Genomic DNA, 16,505 nt, shown 5'->3' on the forward strand with positions numbered 1-16,505 from the left:
GGTAAACCTAGATTAATAATATTTATAGGAGCTGGACTTCCAATAATAAGAGTTAAAACTTTCTGCAGATACAGCAGGCATCTTCAGATTACTGTTCTGAGGAAATAAACAGTCTGGCAAATTTGTCACCTCTGACAACCATGCCTAGCAGGTAGCCACTGACACAGAATCTAGGTGTCACTCTCTCAGAAATGCTCCATTCCTCAGGGACTCGATTCATACAGTCAGTGACATATTGAAAGACTTCATCTACAATGAAGTTGTTGCTTGCTGTTAGCAAGCACCTAACATGAGAACCATAAAGAGGTATATCACTGCTTGTCACTGGGCATACCAACATACAAGAATGTAACTCTTGCATATCTGTGAAATATAAAACCTAGAAAGCATCCTATCAGATCACAAGCGACATCATCTTTCTCCGACGCAGATGTTGAACAGAAGAATACATAGGTTCGAGCTTATGGATTTTGCTCATTGCCCAGAATATGGCTCATGAGAGATGACAATTAAGATTTAGAATTGAGAACAATTAGAACCATTATTAAGCAACCTAGACTTTTAGTAAGTTTTTTTTTTTAGTAGCTAAGACATGACAGAAAAATTAATGGATGCACGCTCTTGAAATTGCATGGAGCATACCCTTTTCCAGTCTCTTGAGGAAATTCTCTTCCTAAAGTAAAAAAGTAACTGAACCTTATTTCCAGAGAAAAGACAGTTAGGGTCAGGGAGAATTGTTAGGCAGCAAAGAATCACCTTCAATACACACACAGGCTGATGTTCATAAAGAATGTCCAAGTCTGAAAGAATAACTAGAGGATTGATGCTTCTGGTGTAGGAAATGAAAGTCCTCACAAACATCTCTAGAAAAGAGGGTTATTGATCATAAAGTCCACTGACATCTGACAAATCTTCAAATCCTAACTACACTTGCCAGGAAAGTTCACTTAGAGGTTATCTCAACGTCAAAGCAGTTTGTGCCTTAAGCTCTCAAGCACATACTCATTTGTGGCAAGATGCTGCAAAACATTTGACATGGCAAAAAAATCTGACAGTAATCATAAGCAGGCTGTGCCATATTAGCAGAAGAAAGCTTTATAATAGTATCCCTTCTGTATTGTCAGAAGAGATTCTGTTGCAACAAAAAGGAAAGCAAGTGTCTAAGGTTATGCAAGTTGCTACCATACACACCACAAAAAACATAGAAAGCAAAGGGGATGAGTGAAAGCTCTGTAAGTGATTGGATCAGGCTATACAGAGACCCTGGAATGACAAAACCTTTATAAAAGGACAAAGTTTCTAAGAGTTTCCCAATACAAAAAAGCTAGAAGAATACTGGAGAAAAGAACAGCTGCCTATACAAACTACAGGAATAACATTCAGCAGAAGTAAAATATATGATAGGGTCCCTTATTGCAGAAAAGGAAAGGATAACCTGGTACCAAAAACACTGTCCAACAATCTACCTTTCCTCCTCTTATGACAACTGACCTGCCTGGAAAAGTTCTCACTCTATAGGAATAAAAGGCCAGGAAAAGTCTACTAGTCCACTGCACCTCCACGAAAATTTGGGTAATTAAGGGAATCTTCCCTAACACAACACAACTTTTGGCAGACTTAGAATTATTTACATACGTCAAAGAGCAGCATCTGTAATAAACCAGAAGACGTGTAGCAGCTCATGAAGGACAATCTATACACCAACTCATGAGAAACAGTGACTACAAATCAAGATGCATAGCACAACTTTAAATGGCAACACAGCTGTGGATTAGATGTTATTGAAGACACATTATTTTGTACCCGATGAGAGATGTGCACCACCACACTAGATGCACTTAGTTTAGGTGCTTAGAACCTCAAGTGATCCGTGCTGCACAACAAATCCAGAAAAAACTTTTACTTGAACTTTCTTGCCCAAGTCTTTGACACCATCAGCAATCCAGGCTCTTGAGTTTCATGAACAAATGTGGTTGGTGACTTCTATAAAGCTGTCTTAGCTCCACAAGGATAACCATAGTGCTTATGGAGAAGTCCACATAGCGCAAGCATCAGCTCCTACAAACCAGCTAGCTGAAAATTACCTATCTGTTCACTGTCTGTGCCTTCACCTGCTACAGAAGTGTTTGCACTGCACTGGCACAGATGAGGTCAGCCTGTACAAACATGAGTTAGTAGTAGATACGTTCCCTGCCGAGTTGCAGGTCTACAGACCATAAAACTGCCAGGCAAGGATAGAGCTGTCCAGCACACTGGAGCAACCTGCCATACTGTACCAGATTCCCTCATCTCTTGTTTCAGAGTAATGGGCAGCCCACAGCAATGAATGCTGAGGTTTTGCACACAATTACACTCTGCCGAACCCATCTTAAAGGTGCCTGTTAAACATTCAGCACCTGTTGTGCTTAAGGTGAGCTACAACTTGGCATGAAAAAACATGACTGTCAGGTGTTGCTTCAGAGCATCTCTAATACAAAACACTTGGAGTCTCTCCTGACAGGCACTAAACTCTACAACATAGTGAAGATTGGCATGGCACAGAGTTTTACACAAGAACTTACTACAGACCTACAAAAGCACATCACTCCTTTAACTTTTCAACTCATGTCACTCTGGAATAAAGTAAATTTTTACCCAGATACAATGCCTAGAAGTTTTGGTACAGCATTAGTTTACTGTAGCACTCCACCTAATTTGCCTATCAGCACTCACCCCACATGCCCAACCTGCACACACAGATTGGAGATCGTGACTAACGGTTATGGTCTGTGAAATACAAATTCTTGAACAGCTGATTTACAATTAGTGCCAACATACATGAAAGATACATTCTCAAAAATCATCAAGAATCCCAACTGCAGTGCACAGAAAATGTATTTTGTACAGACCAAGTACACAAGTTCACATTATGAAAAACTGCTTTTGTTTTTTCTTACAAAAGAGACTCGACTTCATTGTAAAAGCTTTTGCCTACTCTTACTATTCAAGAATTCAGTTTCAAACTACAGAACTCAACTGTACTATCTAAAAAGTGAAGAAGTGAATCTTTTGTAAAGCAGTGATTCACAAGCCTTTAAAGCATATAGTTAAAGGAATAACGTCATGCTGGAGTGTCAAAAAGCCACTGTCTTAAACAGTGATCCCATATGGAAAAAAATCTTACCTGCTCAGTTGAAAAGGTGTGCAAGAAGTGTTCTGGGAAATACGTCATTTTACATAGCAACAATTGACAAATGCTTCAACAAGAATGTGATTTGAAACTATTTTGACTTTTCTGGAAAGCTATATTCCTTGAAAGTGTGTTAACATTCCTTTCTAGTCAAGCATACAAAGCAAAACACCAGAGTGCTCTGTCAAACTGCAACCCAATCATGACACAAATCTGTCTTTAGTATGATGCAGAAAGAACCAAGAAAGACTATCAAGAGCTAAACCAATTACTTTAATTATTGATCTCAAAGGGATTCAGATTTAGCTCTGCCATTAATGTCAATACACTTAGATCAAACAATAGTGTAGTTATACCAAAATTCAGATTTGTTTTTGAGCAAGGAAGACACAAAATAAAATGTCACTAATTCTTTTGATCTGTTTTTCTAAATAGGAGATACTAAAACTCAACTAGTCTCCATTTCTGGCAAACGGTTTGTCTATACCAAGGCATATCAACATTAGTGCTGTTCAAGCACCTGGTGAAATGGGAATGGGCAAATTACTTTGCATTTACCACAGTCTGTACACAAATACTTAATGAGAATTAATGCATTAAATCCACATTATCTTCCTTCAAAAAGCAACACCCTAAAACAACTAAGTACAGGAAAACCCGTAAAAAAATGTGTTTCTTTAATTTGTCCCCACTGTGAATGCCCTACTCTAGGTATATACCCTTTGTAATTTTAGCAGTGACAAAACCCTTTGCTGATACCACGTTTTCACCCAGAGCTGTGGCAACCCAACATTAGATGATTCCACCGACTGACAGCTACCCAGGGCAGCCTCAGTGGAAACATTCCCTTCAAATCCTCCTCTGCAGAAACAGCCTGCAATTTTATGACTCTCTCACTGCTGATACAGAAGTTATTCTGCTTTGAGAATATGCCAAACACTATGCCTGTGAGTTCAAATACAAACTATCAACATGGACATGATATTACATGTCATTTGGCTGATAGCAACATTTATTAAATAGCACTGCTTATTCAGTTAGTCTGAACACAGAAATAAAAGTATTTTCACACCTGTAAGCTTGAACTCAGAAAGCTTTTAAACAAAATCAAGTCTAGTTTTGATTTTTACTAACCATCAAATGCACAGTCCTGAGTAATGACTAAGCTTAATGACTGGGTATGACTAATACTTATAAATAATTAGTGCCTTCTCTCCCCCTCCCCCATGGACAAGAGGGAAGGAAAGAAAACCAAATGATACGTTAGGAAAAGGGAAGAATGAAAGGAAATAAGAGGTTGAAGTTCATGGCATGAACACTTGCCTCTTCTTCCAGTCCAACCCTAATACTACTACAAACACGACTGCACATATGTTTATTAAAAACTAACAGTACCTCATGCTTTTCTATAAAGTTCTGCACAGTTTAGCCACTCTCAGTCTTCCTACTCCAGATCTCTTCTTCCAACCTCCTCCACTGATACCTCAGCAAACACTCTTCTGGTCACCTCCATTGACTCTTTTGCCACAGGTGCTGCAATGCCTCAGTGCTACTCCTTGGAGCAGGTACTTCTGACTCATGAGTACAACTGGTCCCACTCGCCACACCACCACTTATGCACCTGACGACGTTATTACATTTTAAGAGGCACTAAATCTAACCCTCCCTTACAGAAATATTTGATTAATAAGCTGAAGGAAGGTGTGAAGACAGCTTATTACAGCCTTGCTGCCCCCTTAAACCATTCAAGAAAGACTAGAGCATGGCACTACACCTCATTGCTTAGTTTTTGTTTATACTCTGATATCTACAGCACACATTCTTCATCTGAATCTATACTGGTCATCTGTAGAGAGTCTATCCAGCATGTGCTTTATTTTGTACAAAAATACTGTGATGGCTTTTAATAGTTCAATTACTCTCAGAAGCATATATTAATCAAGTTATAATGATAAGTTAGACCAGTTTTACTAGAGCGACTTAACTTGATTCAATACAAATCTTAGAACAGTCATGCTAGCCATGGAGCATACTACTACATTCTGATGCAAGTTTTACGTTACTAGTTGTCTAGCTACTGGTTACAATGTGTTACTGAAAAAAGTATTTTAGTAATGCATTTTAAGGAAAAAAAGCATTAAAATTAAAAGATGCATGGTGTTCATAATTTACAGTTCTAATTTATAAACAGAGTCCTACACTGACAAGAAGTTACTCAATTTTTATCAATATACTTTTCCAAATCCTACAAAAAGAGCTTAGCAACTGAGTCAAACCTTGCACTAAATCCTGCACAAATTCACAGTAAAAGGACTGTCCTTGGGTAAAAGGATTTATAACCTATTTATGCACTTTGGTGAGAATCAGCCTTTTATGTTCAAAGTGTAACCTTCTGATCACTGGTAATGCAAGTACAGAAACTCATCTTTTTAAAATGTTATTTCTAGTTGACAACAGTTACAGAGTCAAAGATTATCTACATTGGTATGATGCCTTAAGAAAGCTCTACTGAGGTGCTGAACTTTTCCTATGCAGATCTCACTGCAGAAACAGGGTGCAGCTGTATCAATTCCTTATGATTATCACCCTCTTTCTTGATTATTGATAATCTATACCATTATGTAGTGATGATAATCAAGGTTTTGTTCTCACAAAAAATATTCCATATTTAAAAAAACCTTAGTTAAAGGCATAAAAAAGGCCTCAAGGACCATTATTTCAGTTTACATTAAATATTACACTAAAGACACTTGAAGAAAATTACTCAAAGACAGGAGGCTTTGTGGTAAAAACTTGGCTCTCAGTTCCTTGAGACACTCATACCTCCAAAAAACAACCAGCATTTCTGGAAGGAAATTACCACAGAATAGACCCAGGGTAAAAACTTCCAGATTAAGCTGAGGTAAAACTGTCCTAAAAGGTTAAAATCGAAACTCCCATCATTTGCTCTATTCACTTGTCCATGATCTCAATGACAAAAAAAAAGCCTTATCTAACTTGAAATATGGTGATCACACAGTCTTTGCACCTGTTTAGTTACAGTCTGGTCTGTGTACAGCTTTTATGCTTCTCTCAACATTTGAGCTGGAAATGGGACAAGGTTGCCACGATAATTTAGTGGTACAATCTCCAGCATGGACACAACCGTATCGTTGTAAAAGATACTTATTGTATAAGCTATTTTCCTTCTCTTATGAGGAAACAGTATACAAGAGGGATGATACAGCAAAAACTATATCCAGACAAGAAAGGTTTTACACCTTTCAAGAAACTTGTATCAGTATAAATACACTACTTCTTGCATTTAGACATGACCTTAATTAGTTTAAAAACAAATTCAAGTTAATGCATTAACAACTTATAACACCACAAAAGCAAAGCCTGAGTATCCCCACAGCCACTGTCTCTGTAAAACAACTGTATGCAACCTGTCAAAGGGATAGAGACGTACTGGTACTTCAGTCCCAGAAGTGCACCAGGGAAACTTTAGCAATGTTCACAGATCACACAGCTATTTGTACACAGGAACATCCCTGTGGCCGTGCACAGAAAAAGACCATTGCAACTTGTGAGCGCCACATACTCTCTCTAGAGTTTGGCTTTCCTTCGTATAGAGCTTTACAGTTCATAATACAACTGAAATAACTGTCTACTAAGTACAAATATAAGTTCCTTTCTGTCATTGTCTTCAGTTGTGAGAAACACAATTTCCAATTTATTTTTCTTTTTCATGCCACTACCTCTTCAAATTTCTTTCCCAAGAGATAATATGCCTAACAAAGTTAAACTTGCTAACACTTACTGTCTTCCAACTGGCAAAAGCCTTCTTTTTACATCAAGCAACGGCAAAAAATTCAAGTGCAGATTCAGACAGATAAATGGAGTTATAAACATCCTTAAAGTTTCAACACAGAGAACAATCCTGACACGAGTAACTGTTTTCAGGTAAAAATGCTGATTTCAAGTATTTCTGACAAAAACTGCATATAGTAACAAAAAATGTTTAACCTGTGTTCTTAAGTGACTTCTGTGTCTAGTTCCTACCACGCAGACCATTAGTATTTGATCACACGGCTTTTGAGAACAGAAAGCTAGAAAGCAAGCTTTCCCCAAGCCAATCTCTTCTCTTTGCTAAAACCCACTTAGGCTAGTATCAGTGTTTTCAACCGTGTTCCTGAACTATTTCATGTATTTTTTTTTTTTAGGATTCTATTTACATATAATTTCCCAAAACAGAGAAGACAAACAATAATAAAGAGTTTTCATACAGCAAAACATTTCATTTGAAGAGACTTTGTGACACCTACTAATTCGTGTCTTACCAGTGCCCAAAACTGTTGCATTTTCATCTCACATGGCTAACTTTCCTGCAGCGTCCTGTGTTAGTACATGGTTCAAGTCCTGGGCAGCATTCAAATTTGTGGTCCTCAAACCAAGGCACTGCATTTTAGAAGTAACCCATATAGATTTCCAGAGATGGAAAACTAGTTTAGCTGACTGAACATAGAAACACCATGTGACTTCTGGAGTAGCAGAGTGCAAAATGGCTCAAAAGAAATAAATCGTTCAGTTCTGGTCATTGACGAAACAACCTTGATCATAAGCCTAGTGATACCAAAAAAACCAAATACAGAAAGACCACAGTTTGAAGCACAGATAGGCGTATGAAACAAATCCATACATGCTCTTCCAAAGGCTGTTGGGAACAACAGTATTTTCCATAACAGAACTCAGCAATATGTAGTCAAAGTTAATAGCTTTCACAGCTTAATGCAATCCAATTATATTCCCATTAGATCCCATCACTTAAAGACACCCCTATCAGATGTGCAAAATGAGACATTGGTTTGCCTCATGACACTCATTTTAACAAAACAAAACAAAAAATCCTATCGCACCGCTCCCTGAGTCTTAAGTTCTTGGGGTACAAAGCTAGGCATGCAGGATTCCTCAATTATGAAAGTTGCAATTAGAACAAACACAACTTTTAGTCTGGTGACATATGGCAGATCTGATGTAGCAGATTTTAAATAAAGCAGAATGTTCCTTTTGCTGATGCATGATTTGAACATAAAGTCCACCCCTCACCCAGAAGAGATCTGCGGTTATCTTCAGAGAGATACCACTTTATGTGCCAAGTATAGGACTCCCAAGCTCTAATCTTGACAAAATATCGATTCCCTCATGGCCTTCGGCAAGTCAGAACTTCTCTAACTTGCTCTTTCCCCCAGCTCTAAAGCAGAGTTCATACTACTTTATTTACCAACCACACGGGCATGTTGCAAGGATTAAGTTTTGTAAAATGCTTTCAAAGTAAAACATACTATAGGTACTATAAGAAGCTCCTACCATCACTGTGCATTACAGACATTATTTTTAACAAAATACAGCCATGCCAACACAGTTAACAGGCATAATATTGGCAGCACATGCAACGTACAGGGAAACTATAATCAGGATATGTTTGAACTCGCTTGCTAGTCAGTGAGAAATAGAAACAACTACATTCCACTACTTCATAGTATTTCTTCTGTTCCTTTCTATATTTCTTACATTATGCAAGTCTGTAGATTTCCTCATCTATTTATATTCCTAGTTACTTTAGGCACTTTGGGGGTACATGTTTCAAGTACAAAGTAACCCAAAGTTACTGAAGTTTTTCAGTATGAAAAAGTAATGCAAATTATTGTATAATTGTCTTATTCTTCCCAGCCTGCTGCCTTTCTCTTCTTTCTACCCACTCTCTTTTGCCCAACAGCCTAGCACCCCAACACCTTACTGAAGGAAACTGAACTACTCCTGCAGCAGTTATTTTTCAGTGACTCCAGCTCCAAAAAGTATGACTGCTCAAGACAAAAGGACCCGAGCCCATGCTTCAAATTAAGTATGTGTTCAGCTAGTTTCCCATCCTAAAGGCATTGTAATCAAGGCCTAAGTTAGAATCCTTCTTGCATAGCTAACACAAGCTAAAATCATTGTTTTCTACAAAAGTTAAGCTTCCATTTAACACCAAGTGAAGTTTCTAGCCTCTAAGGCTGTGAAGAAAACCTTGAACATGCAAAGAGATGTAGTCCATCCTCCATGGTCTGCAGAAGTATAGCACCAATGTTCTTCCAGGTACCATTTGCTTCCAGAAAGCGCCAACAGTAAGTTTAAACCAACTGCAGATGTCATTTGCATTAGTACTGTTCAGAACTCTGGAACATTCCATTTTTAAAGGACTGTTTCACAGTTCGGAAACGGCCCATCCTGTAGCCACCACAGAAATGGCACATGAGACACCATCCAGAAAGAAAGCAATGAATAAGTCTAGCCTCTTCCCCTATCATCAGCAACTGGCAGATCCAACTGAGTTTTGTGAAAGTAATAAAGAAGTTTTATTATTAGATACAAAGCAAAACAAATCTGTGATAGCAGTTCTACTACAGCTGCACAATTGCATTACTGCTAATGAGAATACTAGTCATGATCGCAGAAGTAAAAAAATTACATAAAGACAACAAATCCTATCTGTTCTCTTCAAAGAGGGCTGAGTGTCACCGAATCTTCTTCATTCAGGGTAAAAAAATGTTAGTCTTTAGGATCAAGCTAGCAAATATGAAATTAGAGAAGAGAACATTTCTAGATTTGTTTCACCTAAGCTAGTAGAGAAAACTGTCCAGACCTACCAGCTCTATATTGTTCTTACTGTATACCCACAGCACTCCCTCCAACCTGTTCCTTTCTTTAAGCAGGTACCTTAAAATCTTATTGTGAGATGCTTGTACATAAAAATAAAGCAGAAGAGAGTAATAATATAAAGCATCTGCAAGAAAAGAAGCCAAATCTTTGAACCCTCAAGTGACAATACTGATAAAGTAAGCATAAGCTCATAGATGTTGGTTTTGAAATGGTATTACAGCATTACTAGAGAAGACAGTATTTTGAAAAGTGATTTTAAAGTACCTCAGTTTTGTCATTTTACAAGATTATTCTACCATGTGTTAGTGATGACCTCTAAACACTTCACGAACTCTTACATTGCAAAAGATTAATCTTTGGGAATAATCTCAGTTACACTTTTCTGCTAACTCTTCTGAGCATCTATAACAGCAGAACACAGACTTAATGCTTTAACGAAGTCACCAATGTTCCTTCCTCTTACCATACTATTGTACCAACACACTTCACATTACTACTTGAAGTACTCTGAAACAAAGAATTTCATACAATTTATTTGCAGTCACAGTTTCAAAAGATGTTACATCTTTAAAGTAGCATTGTATAAAGAGAAACTTGTGTTCCTGCCCCCTAGAAAATTATCTGACAATATTTTCATGTCTTTGCTAGGAAGCTATAAATAAGGTTATTTTTGGACCTTCATTACCCGGATCTGTCCAATTGGATGACAAAGTTCCAAACACAGGCTCCCGAAAAAAGAGCAACAGTCCTCTTCCTCAAAGATGTTAATAGTGGAAAACCATTATTAATGCACAGATGCTCCAAACAGTCCAGCTTCTCTGAGAAGCAATATACCAGAATCCAGTAAGGTCATGACAACTACAGCCCATTAGCTCTTCAAACACTCTAATTTGGTCAGTTGATGTTTGTTGCACAATTGCTTTGATGCGATACAAAGCATTATTCTAAAAGTAATATATTTTAAAGAGCGTTGATCAAGCTTATTTTCCATATGCTCTTTTTAAGAGAACATTTGAAACCTTTCAGGGTTTCTAATTTTCAAGTCCCAGGTTAATAACACTTACTGACATTTTATATTCTGCTTTCCATACATGTGAAACTGTACCTGTATTTTGGAGAGCTAGAAACAGTAACTCAGGGTAAGAAAATAACTATAAAACATGCGCCGCTTACTGATCAAATCTTCCATTAGAATTTTCTTGCTAAACGTTTGTAAATTTTGGGTGTAAAAAACATGTGCAGTGTATGATCTCAAGCTATTCCACGCACTAAGTTTTACAAACTCTTATTAGCACAAACTACTAACTTTTAAACTTGTGCATGCAAATTTGATGTATACAGTAGATGCACAGCATATGAGCACTGCAGTTGCAGCTTCATACTACCAAACCACCTTTAAAAATCCGGCCTACAACACTGTAGTTTGAAATAGAATTTCAAAAGCATAGTCGTCTATTCTCCTTTCACTGTTTATGTATATGCACTCTACTAAAGATTAAAGCAATTGCATGTGGATAGACCTTCAGAGGTGCTTAGCCCTTGCACCTGTGAGATGTTTGCAAGAGCTCAATATCCATCACTTCTTAAGTGTTCTGTAAGGAATGCTTTATGCAAAACATTTTCAAAGTTGGCTACTTTTGCAAGGTGTATGTAAACCAAAGCAATTAAAAAAAAAAAATCTGTTCCACTGAAAAAAAATCCTTTCCAATATTAAGTCTGTCTCACCACGCAAGGACATAATTTCCAATTTCCATGTATTCAGTCATGTATGCTTACTTAAGAGTCATGCTAGTCTTTCGAAGTTATAAATATTTTTTAAAGTGTAGGACAGACAAGAAAAGTGCTTAGTAAAAAACCTCAAGTGTTTAGAACCTATATTGTTTTACTTTGATCTATCAAGACCTCCAAAGGAGCAATTTATGGTCCAATATGCTTAAGGACTGGCAATGCTACTTCTAAGAGTAACACATTTCAGTATGCTATGGCACTTTGAAAACATCAACATTGAAAAAAGGTCCCACTGGACTCAACAGCAGTATTTTTCCCATAATCAGGTTTATAATGCTGTATTAGTGAAAATGTAGGTATACACGGAAATAGACTATAAACTGAAAAATCTTCTAATACACTGCAATAAAATAAACAAACAAACAAGGCTTTTCCAGCCTATCCATTTACAAGCTTCAAATTAAGCACTGGGATTTCAAGGTCTGAGTTTTACTGCTATTTTTTAAACTAGCAACATGTGTCATTCAAATTATAGCGAATAATCTTCTATACAAAAAAAAAGAGGAATATTTACACTAGTTAGAACTTAGGTACACAGAATGTTTGACAGACTTCATCAAACTATATGACATCACGTACCATAAATAGTATATGACAAAAACATGGTGTGTAGTAACACAGCATGGTTTCTGATCTACCTTATTTGACAGGTGCATTGCTTTAAGGTTGTTTAGGAGTTTCAATAGATGTATTTTCACTAAGAAAATTGAAATAGATGATACACAACCACCACTGATTTCATTTGGTACTAGTAGTAAAATTTAATTAGTTGTTCTTTTTATACCACCCTGAAAACAGTGAATAGTAAGAATACAGCTATTACTATATATTATTAAAAAGACAGGAAATTATGTGTAGGTTCACACAAGTATTTTCAGTTAAAAATGAAAGTGTATACAAATCTGGTTCAAAATAACAGCAAATATATAACCTTAAATCTCCAAATGTAGGATATTTAAGGAGGGACAGAACAGTTCTCAGCAAAAAAAAAAATGCTTCTCAACCTGCTTTTTACTCACCCACTGAGTTCAGGACTAGATTCCTTGTCCAGAGATGCTCAGCACTAAGCATGAGACTAGCTACTACAAAAGCTGCAACCCTAGACACAACAGGGTGAGGTAAGGACATAGGAAGACTGCCTTTTGCATCAGAACTCCAGTGACTAAAAAGATCATCATAAGCTTCAAATCTGTGAGTTTTTAAGTCAGACTTTGAAGGTATTTAAAGCAAAAGAAGGTAGTTTTCTTGTGTTGTATCTGCTGCTTCTCTATTCATGAGTGCTTTGTGGCACTGGGGGCATGCAGGGACGGAGAGGGAACTGAACAGCATGCGGAGGTTATACAAACTACTGACAAAACCGCCTTAAAAGTCAAAATGCCTTACGTGAAAACCAAATAGCAATGTTTCATTTGATAATATTCCATTGTCACGCCTTGTCAGTTTGCAGCTTCATCTACACTCACATTGTAACAAAGATACCCGGCAGAATTATTTTCAAATTCTTACTGTTGAAGAGACTTTTTGGCCACCCTAAATCTCATGCTAAGTAGTGGAATGCTACTATTCTACTACTCATAACCAGGCAATTCTCATTCTTAAATGCAATGTCTTTTCCACAATTCACAAATAAGCTGCAAGAAATCTTATTTGGATACCTTCCTTCCTGCAAGAAATACACTTACAAAATAAAACCCCTCAATCCTCTTACTTACCTGGTGGTAACTGAAAATTCTGAATGTTAGTTGGATTCTGAGGTGGCTGAGGCAAACGAGGTGCTAAAACTGTAGGAGTCAAAGTTGCTCTGATTCCACTCGTAGTTGCTGTTGGAGTCCTTGGCAGACTTTGTGCCACCGTATTGGCAGTGCCTTTAGCCATTCCTGTGGGGGTGCCAGGAGCTGCAGGAGGTATCCCACCAGGATTGGGAGCAACATTGGAGAGCCCAGCTTGCATAGTTTGCCCAATAATCATGTTACCCCCTGTAGTACTGGGCTGGCCACCAGTAGCCAGCGTTTGCTGTTGGGATACTGCCTGGACTATAGTTTTAGGAGACTCAGATTTGATGACCTGTGTGGCGGGAGCTGCTGGCACAGCAGAACCAGACTGGCTGTTCACAAGCGATGTCTGGAGGGAAACTCCAGATCCCACAGTGGCCGTAGCAACAGCAGGAAAACTCCCCACACTGATGGTTGAATTGATCACAGTATTGCTCCCATTTTGAGTGGCTGCACCAGCTGCAGCTACTGTGGGTCCTGCTGTGTGAATCGGTGGCCTCACAAGCGTTACCGTAGGCGCCCCAGTTCCGATGCTCGGTGGTGGCTGCGAGGAGATAACTGTGGGCGAGGAGGAAGATGCAGAGGACACAGCAGTATTAAGGAAAGAAGTCTGGATGACAGTGTTGGAAGCCGATGGCAAAACAGCATTAACAGTATTTCCTTTCCCCACAGAGCCAGGTCCATTGTTAACGAGAGGAGCCACAGCAGGTGCAGAAGGAGGGTTAGCAGTCACAGGAGTCCCGGAGAAAGCAGTGCTGCCTGTATGGTGAGAGTTCATCACCACATTACTCCCATTCAAAGTTTGCACTGTTGTGGTCCCAATCTTGCCATTCCTGGTGGACAAGGCAGTTGCCATGGTGCTGATAACCACCGATTTGCCCTGACTGAGGGTCCCTGGAGCAGCAGTGACTTCAGATCCTCCTGCTGCTGCAGTGGTGGTGCTGGTGCTCGTTGTGGTGGCTCCATCCAGAGCTGAAGTCTGGGACCTGGTGTTATGATTAATAACGCCCCCTTGCACTCCTCCTGCTCCTGCAAAACAGCAACAAGGTTAAACAGAGAGAATGAGCAAGAAGATAAGTCCAGCCAAGACAGAATGTTCTCCCTCATCACCAAGTCTTCACCATCTCCCAGGCTGTCCTGCCCAGAGCCCAGAAAACAGGGCAGAGTACAAACTGAAGGTGGTTTTGAAGACATTATCCTGAAGCCTCCAATCTCCCATCCAAGACTGACAGATTCAATATTAATTGTTAACACCCCTGCTTTCAACACTACAGTAAGACAAAATAGGAAAAACAGATTTGATATAAACCAAGGGAAGGGAGGAGGAAGAGCATCCTAGACCTCTTCCCCATTCTAAAGCCTGACATCACAGTTAGCAACAGGACTGCAACTACAAGGAGGGAAAACGGCAATGGAAGACACGTTAATAAGACATACTCCCTATGCCCAGCACACGTTACCCTCTAGTCCTTCATCTCCTACAGAGTAAGTCAGTTAGATCAGGAGGCTCAACAACATCAAAATATGAAAAAGCAAAAGGAAAGAAAAACATTGTCGGCCTGCAAAGATAAGAAGTACTGCAAGGCCTGGAGTAGGTTAGCAGAAGACCCTTCCACTTTATTACAGAATTTGTTCTTCTGGATTTGAAGCTCCCTCAGCCAGAGATAGTTATAAATAAATAAAAAGCAAAGCTGGTTTTGAGAAGGGACAAGATGATGTAGCTTCTTGTCCTGAATAATCCTCATGCCCCTTGATGAGGCCTGGTACTATCACAAGTACAATCACACACAGTCCAGGTCCTGGCCCTAAGGAGACAGAAATGGCAAAAGAATAGTGACAGACAGATACTGAGATGCATGTTATAAGGGTGAAGGAGGTCCTCCTAGAAGAGCTTCATTAACCATGACAGAAGGTCTGTAACATCTTCTTACACTTCAGTAACAAGAAAGAAAGAAAAAGACAAAATGGGGGGAGGGGAGGAATTGCAGAGAGATTCTGGGGAGACATTTTTTTTAATTCCCCTGAAAAACAGCTTCCCTCCATTCTCGTGTAGTGAGCCCTGAGCCCCAGCCTTCACACTTATCCCCCTACAACCTTCACGAGACGAAGAGGAGGAATACTCCCAGGTAGCCATGGAGGGTGGGTGGGTGGGAGAAGACACTGTACAAGGTGGGGTGTTGTGGCCTGAATTCCCCCCCTTCCTGGGACCTGGTGTTGTGACAACACCCCCTTGAGGGCAGAGGAGGAATGGGAGGTGTTGAATGCCCCCTCCAAGCCCCTGGAACAAGGGAGGGGGTGGAGGAGGAATATCCAGGCAGGCAGATATGGGGGGGAAGCATTTTGAGGGACTTCCTCCCCTTGAAATCCCCCTTCGCTTCCTCCTCTACAGGAAATAGGTGTCATGATTAATAACACCCCCTTGCACTTCAGCAACAGAAGAAGGGGGAGGGGAAGGAGCATTTACACAGACAGCTAAGGCGGCATTATCAAGAGGGAATCCCCCCCATATTCTCCACCCCTGGAAAGGGAAAGGGAGCAGTCACAGACGGCATGAGAGGCACAGCTATTACCAAGGGGGTGGGCTCTGCCCCCCTCAGCCCCCGAGATTAGGAGAGCCCTTTCACACTCCAGCAACAAGGGCAGGAAAAGAAGAGGGGACCGGCAGAGTCACGGACGGGCACTGCCGGCTCGTTCTGCCGGGAGGCTGCCCCCACACACCATAAAACACCCTCTAGTAAGCACAGCCGAGGAGGGAAAATAAAGGGGAGGGAGCAGAGGCGCGGATACACACCGAGGGGGCATGATGAGGGGAGGCTCTCCCCCATATGATCGATACCACCCTTTGCACTCCCGCTCCTGCCAGAGGGAAAAGGGGGGAAAGCAGTGAGGGAAGGAGGCAGCCGGAGCTGGGGAGTGGGGGGAGGGGAGGGCCCCTCTCCCTCAGAGCCCCCCACCCCTGCCCATGTTACCTGCTTTTGTGATCTCTGGGGCACTCAGTCCCATCTTGCTGCTGCTGCTGCTCTCTGTTTGGGCATTAGCATTGCCTCCTACTACTACTCCTCCAGGGCTAGGGCTAGGGCTGCTGCTGCTACTGC

General features: G+C 40.0%; 1 protein-coding gene across 1 annotated transcript in view; it reads right to left on the minus strand.

Moving 5' to 3' along the window:
- TAF4 (TAF4 RNA polymerase II, TATA box binding protein (TBP)-associated factor, 135kDa) overlaps positions 1 to 16,497 on the minus strand; it is a 39,672-nt gene extending 23,175 nt beyond the window's left edge. The window contains exons 1-2 of the mRNA XM_010293937.1: positions 16,380 to 16,497; positions 13,351 to 14,439 (exon numbers count right to left, since the gene is read on the minus strand). Of these exons, the coding sequence (XP_010292239.1) occupies positions 13,351 to 14,439; positions 16,380 to 16,413 (1,123 nt within the window). The 5' untranslated portion in view covers positions 16,414 to 16,497. The remainder of the gene's footprint in view (positions 1 to 13,350; positions 14,440 to 16,379) is intronic.
- Positions 16,498 to 16,505: the final 8 nt, after the last annotated feature.

Source organism: Phaethon lepturus, unplaced genomic scaffold (genome assembly GCF_000687285.1).
Source record: "Phaethon lepturus isolate BGI_N335 unplaced genomic scaffold, ASM68728v1 scaffold11189, whole genome shotgun sequence".
NCBI classification, from domain to species: Eukaryota; Metazoa; Chordata; class Aves; order Phaethontiformes; family Phaethontidae; genus Phaethon; species Phaethon lepturus.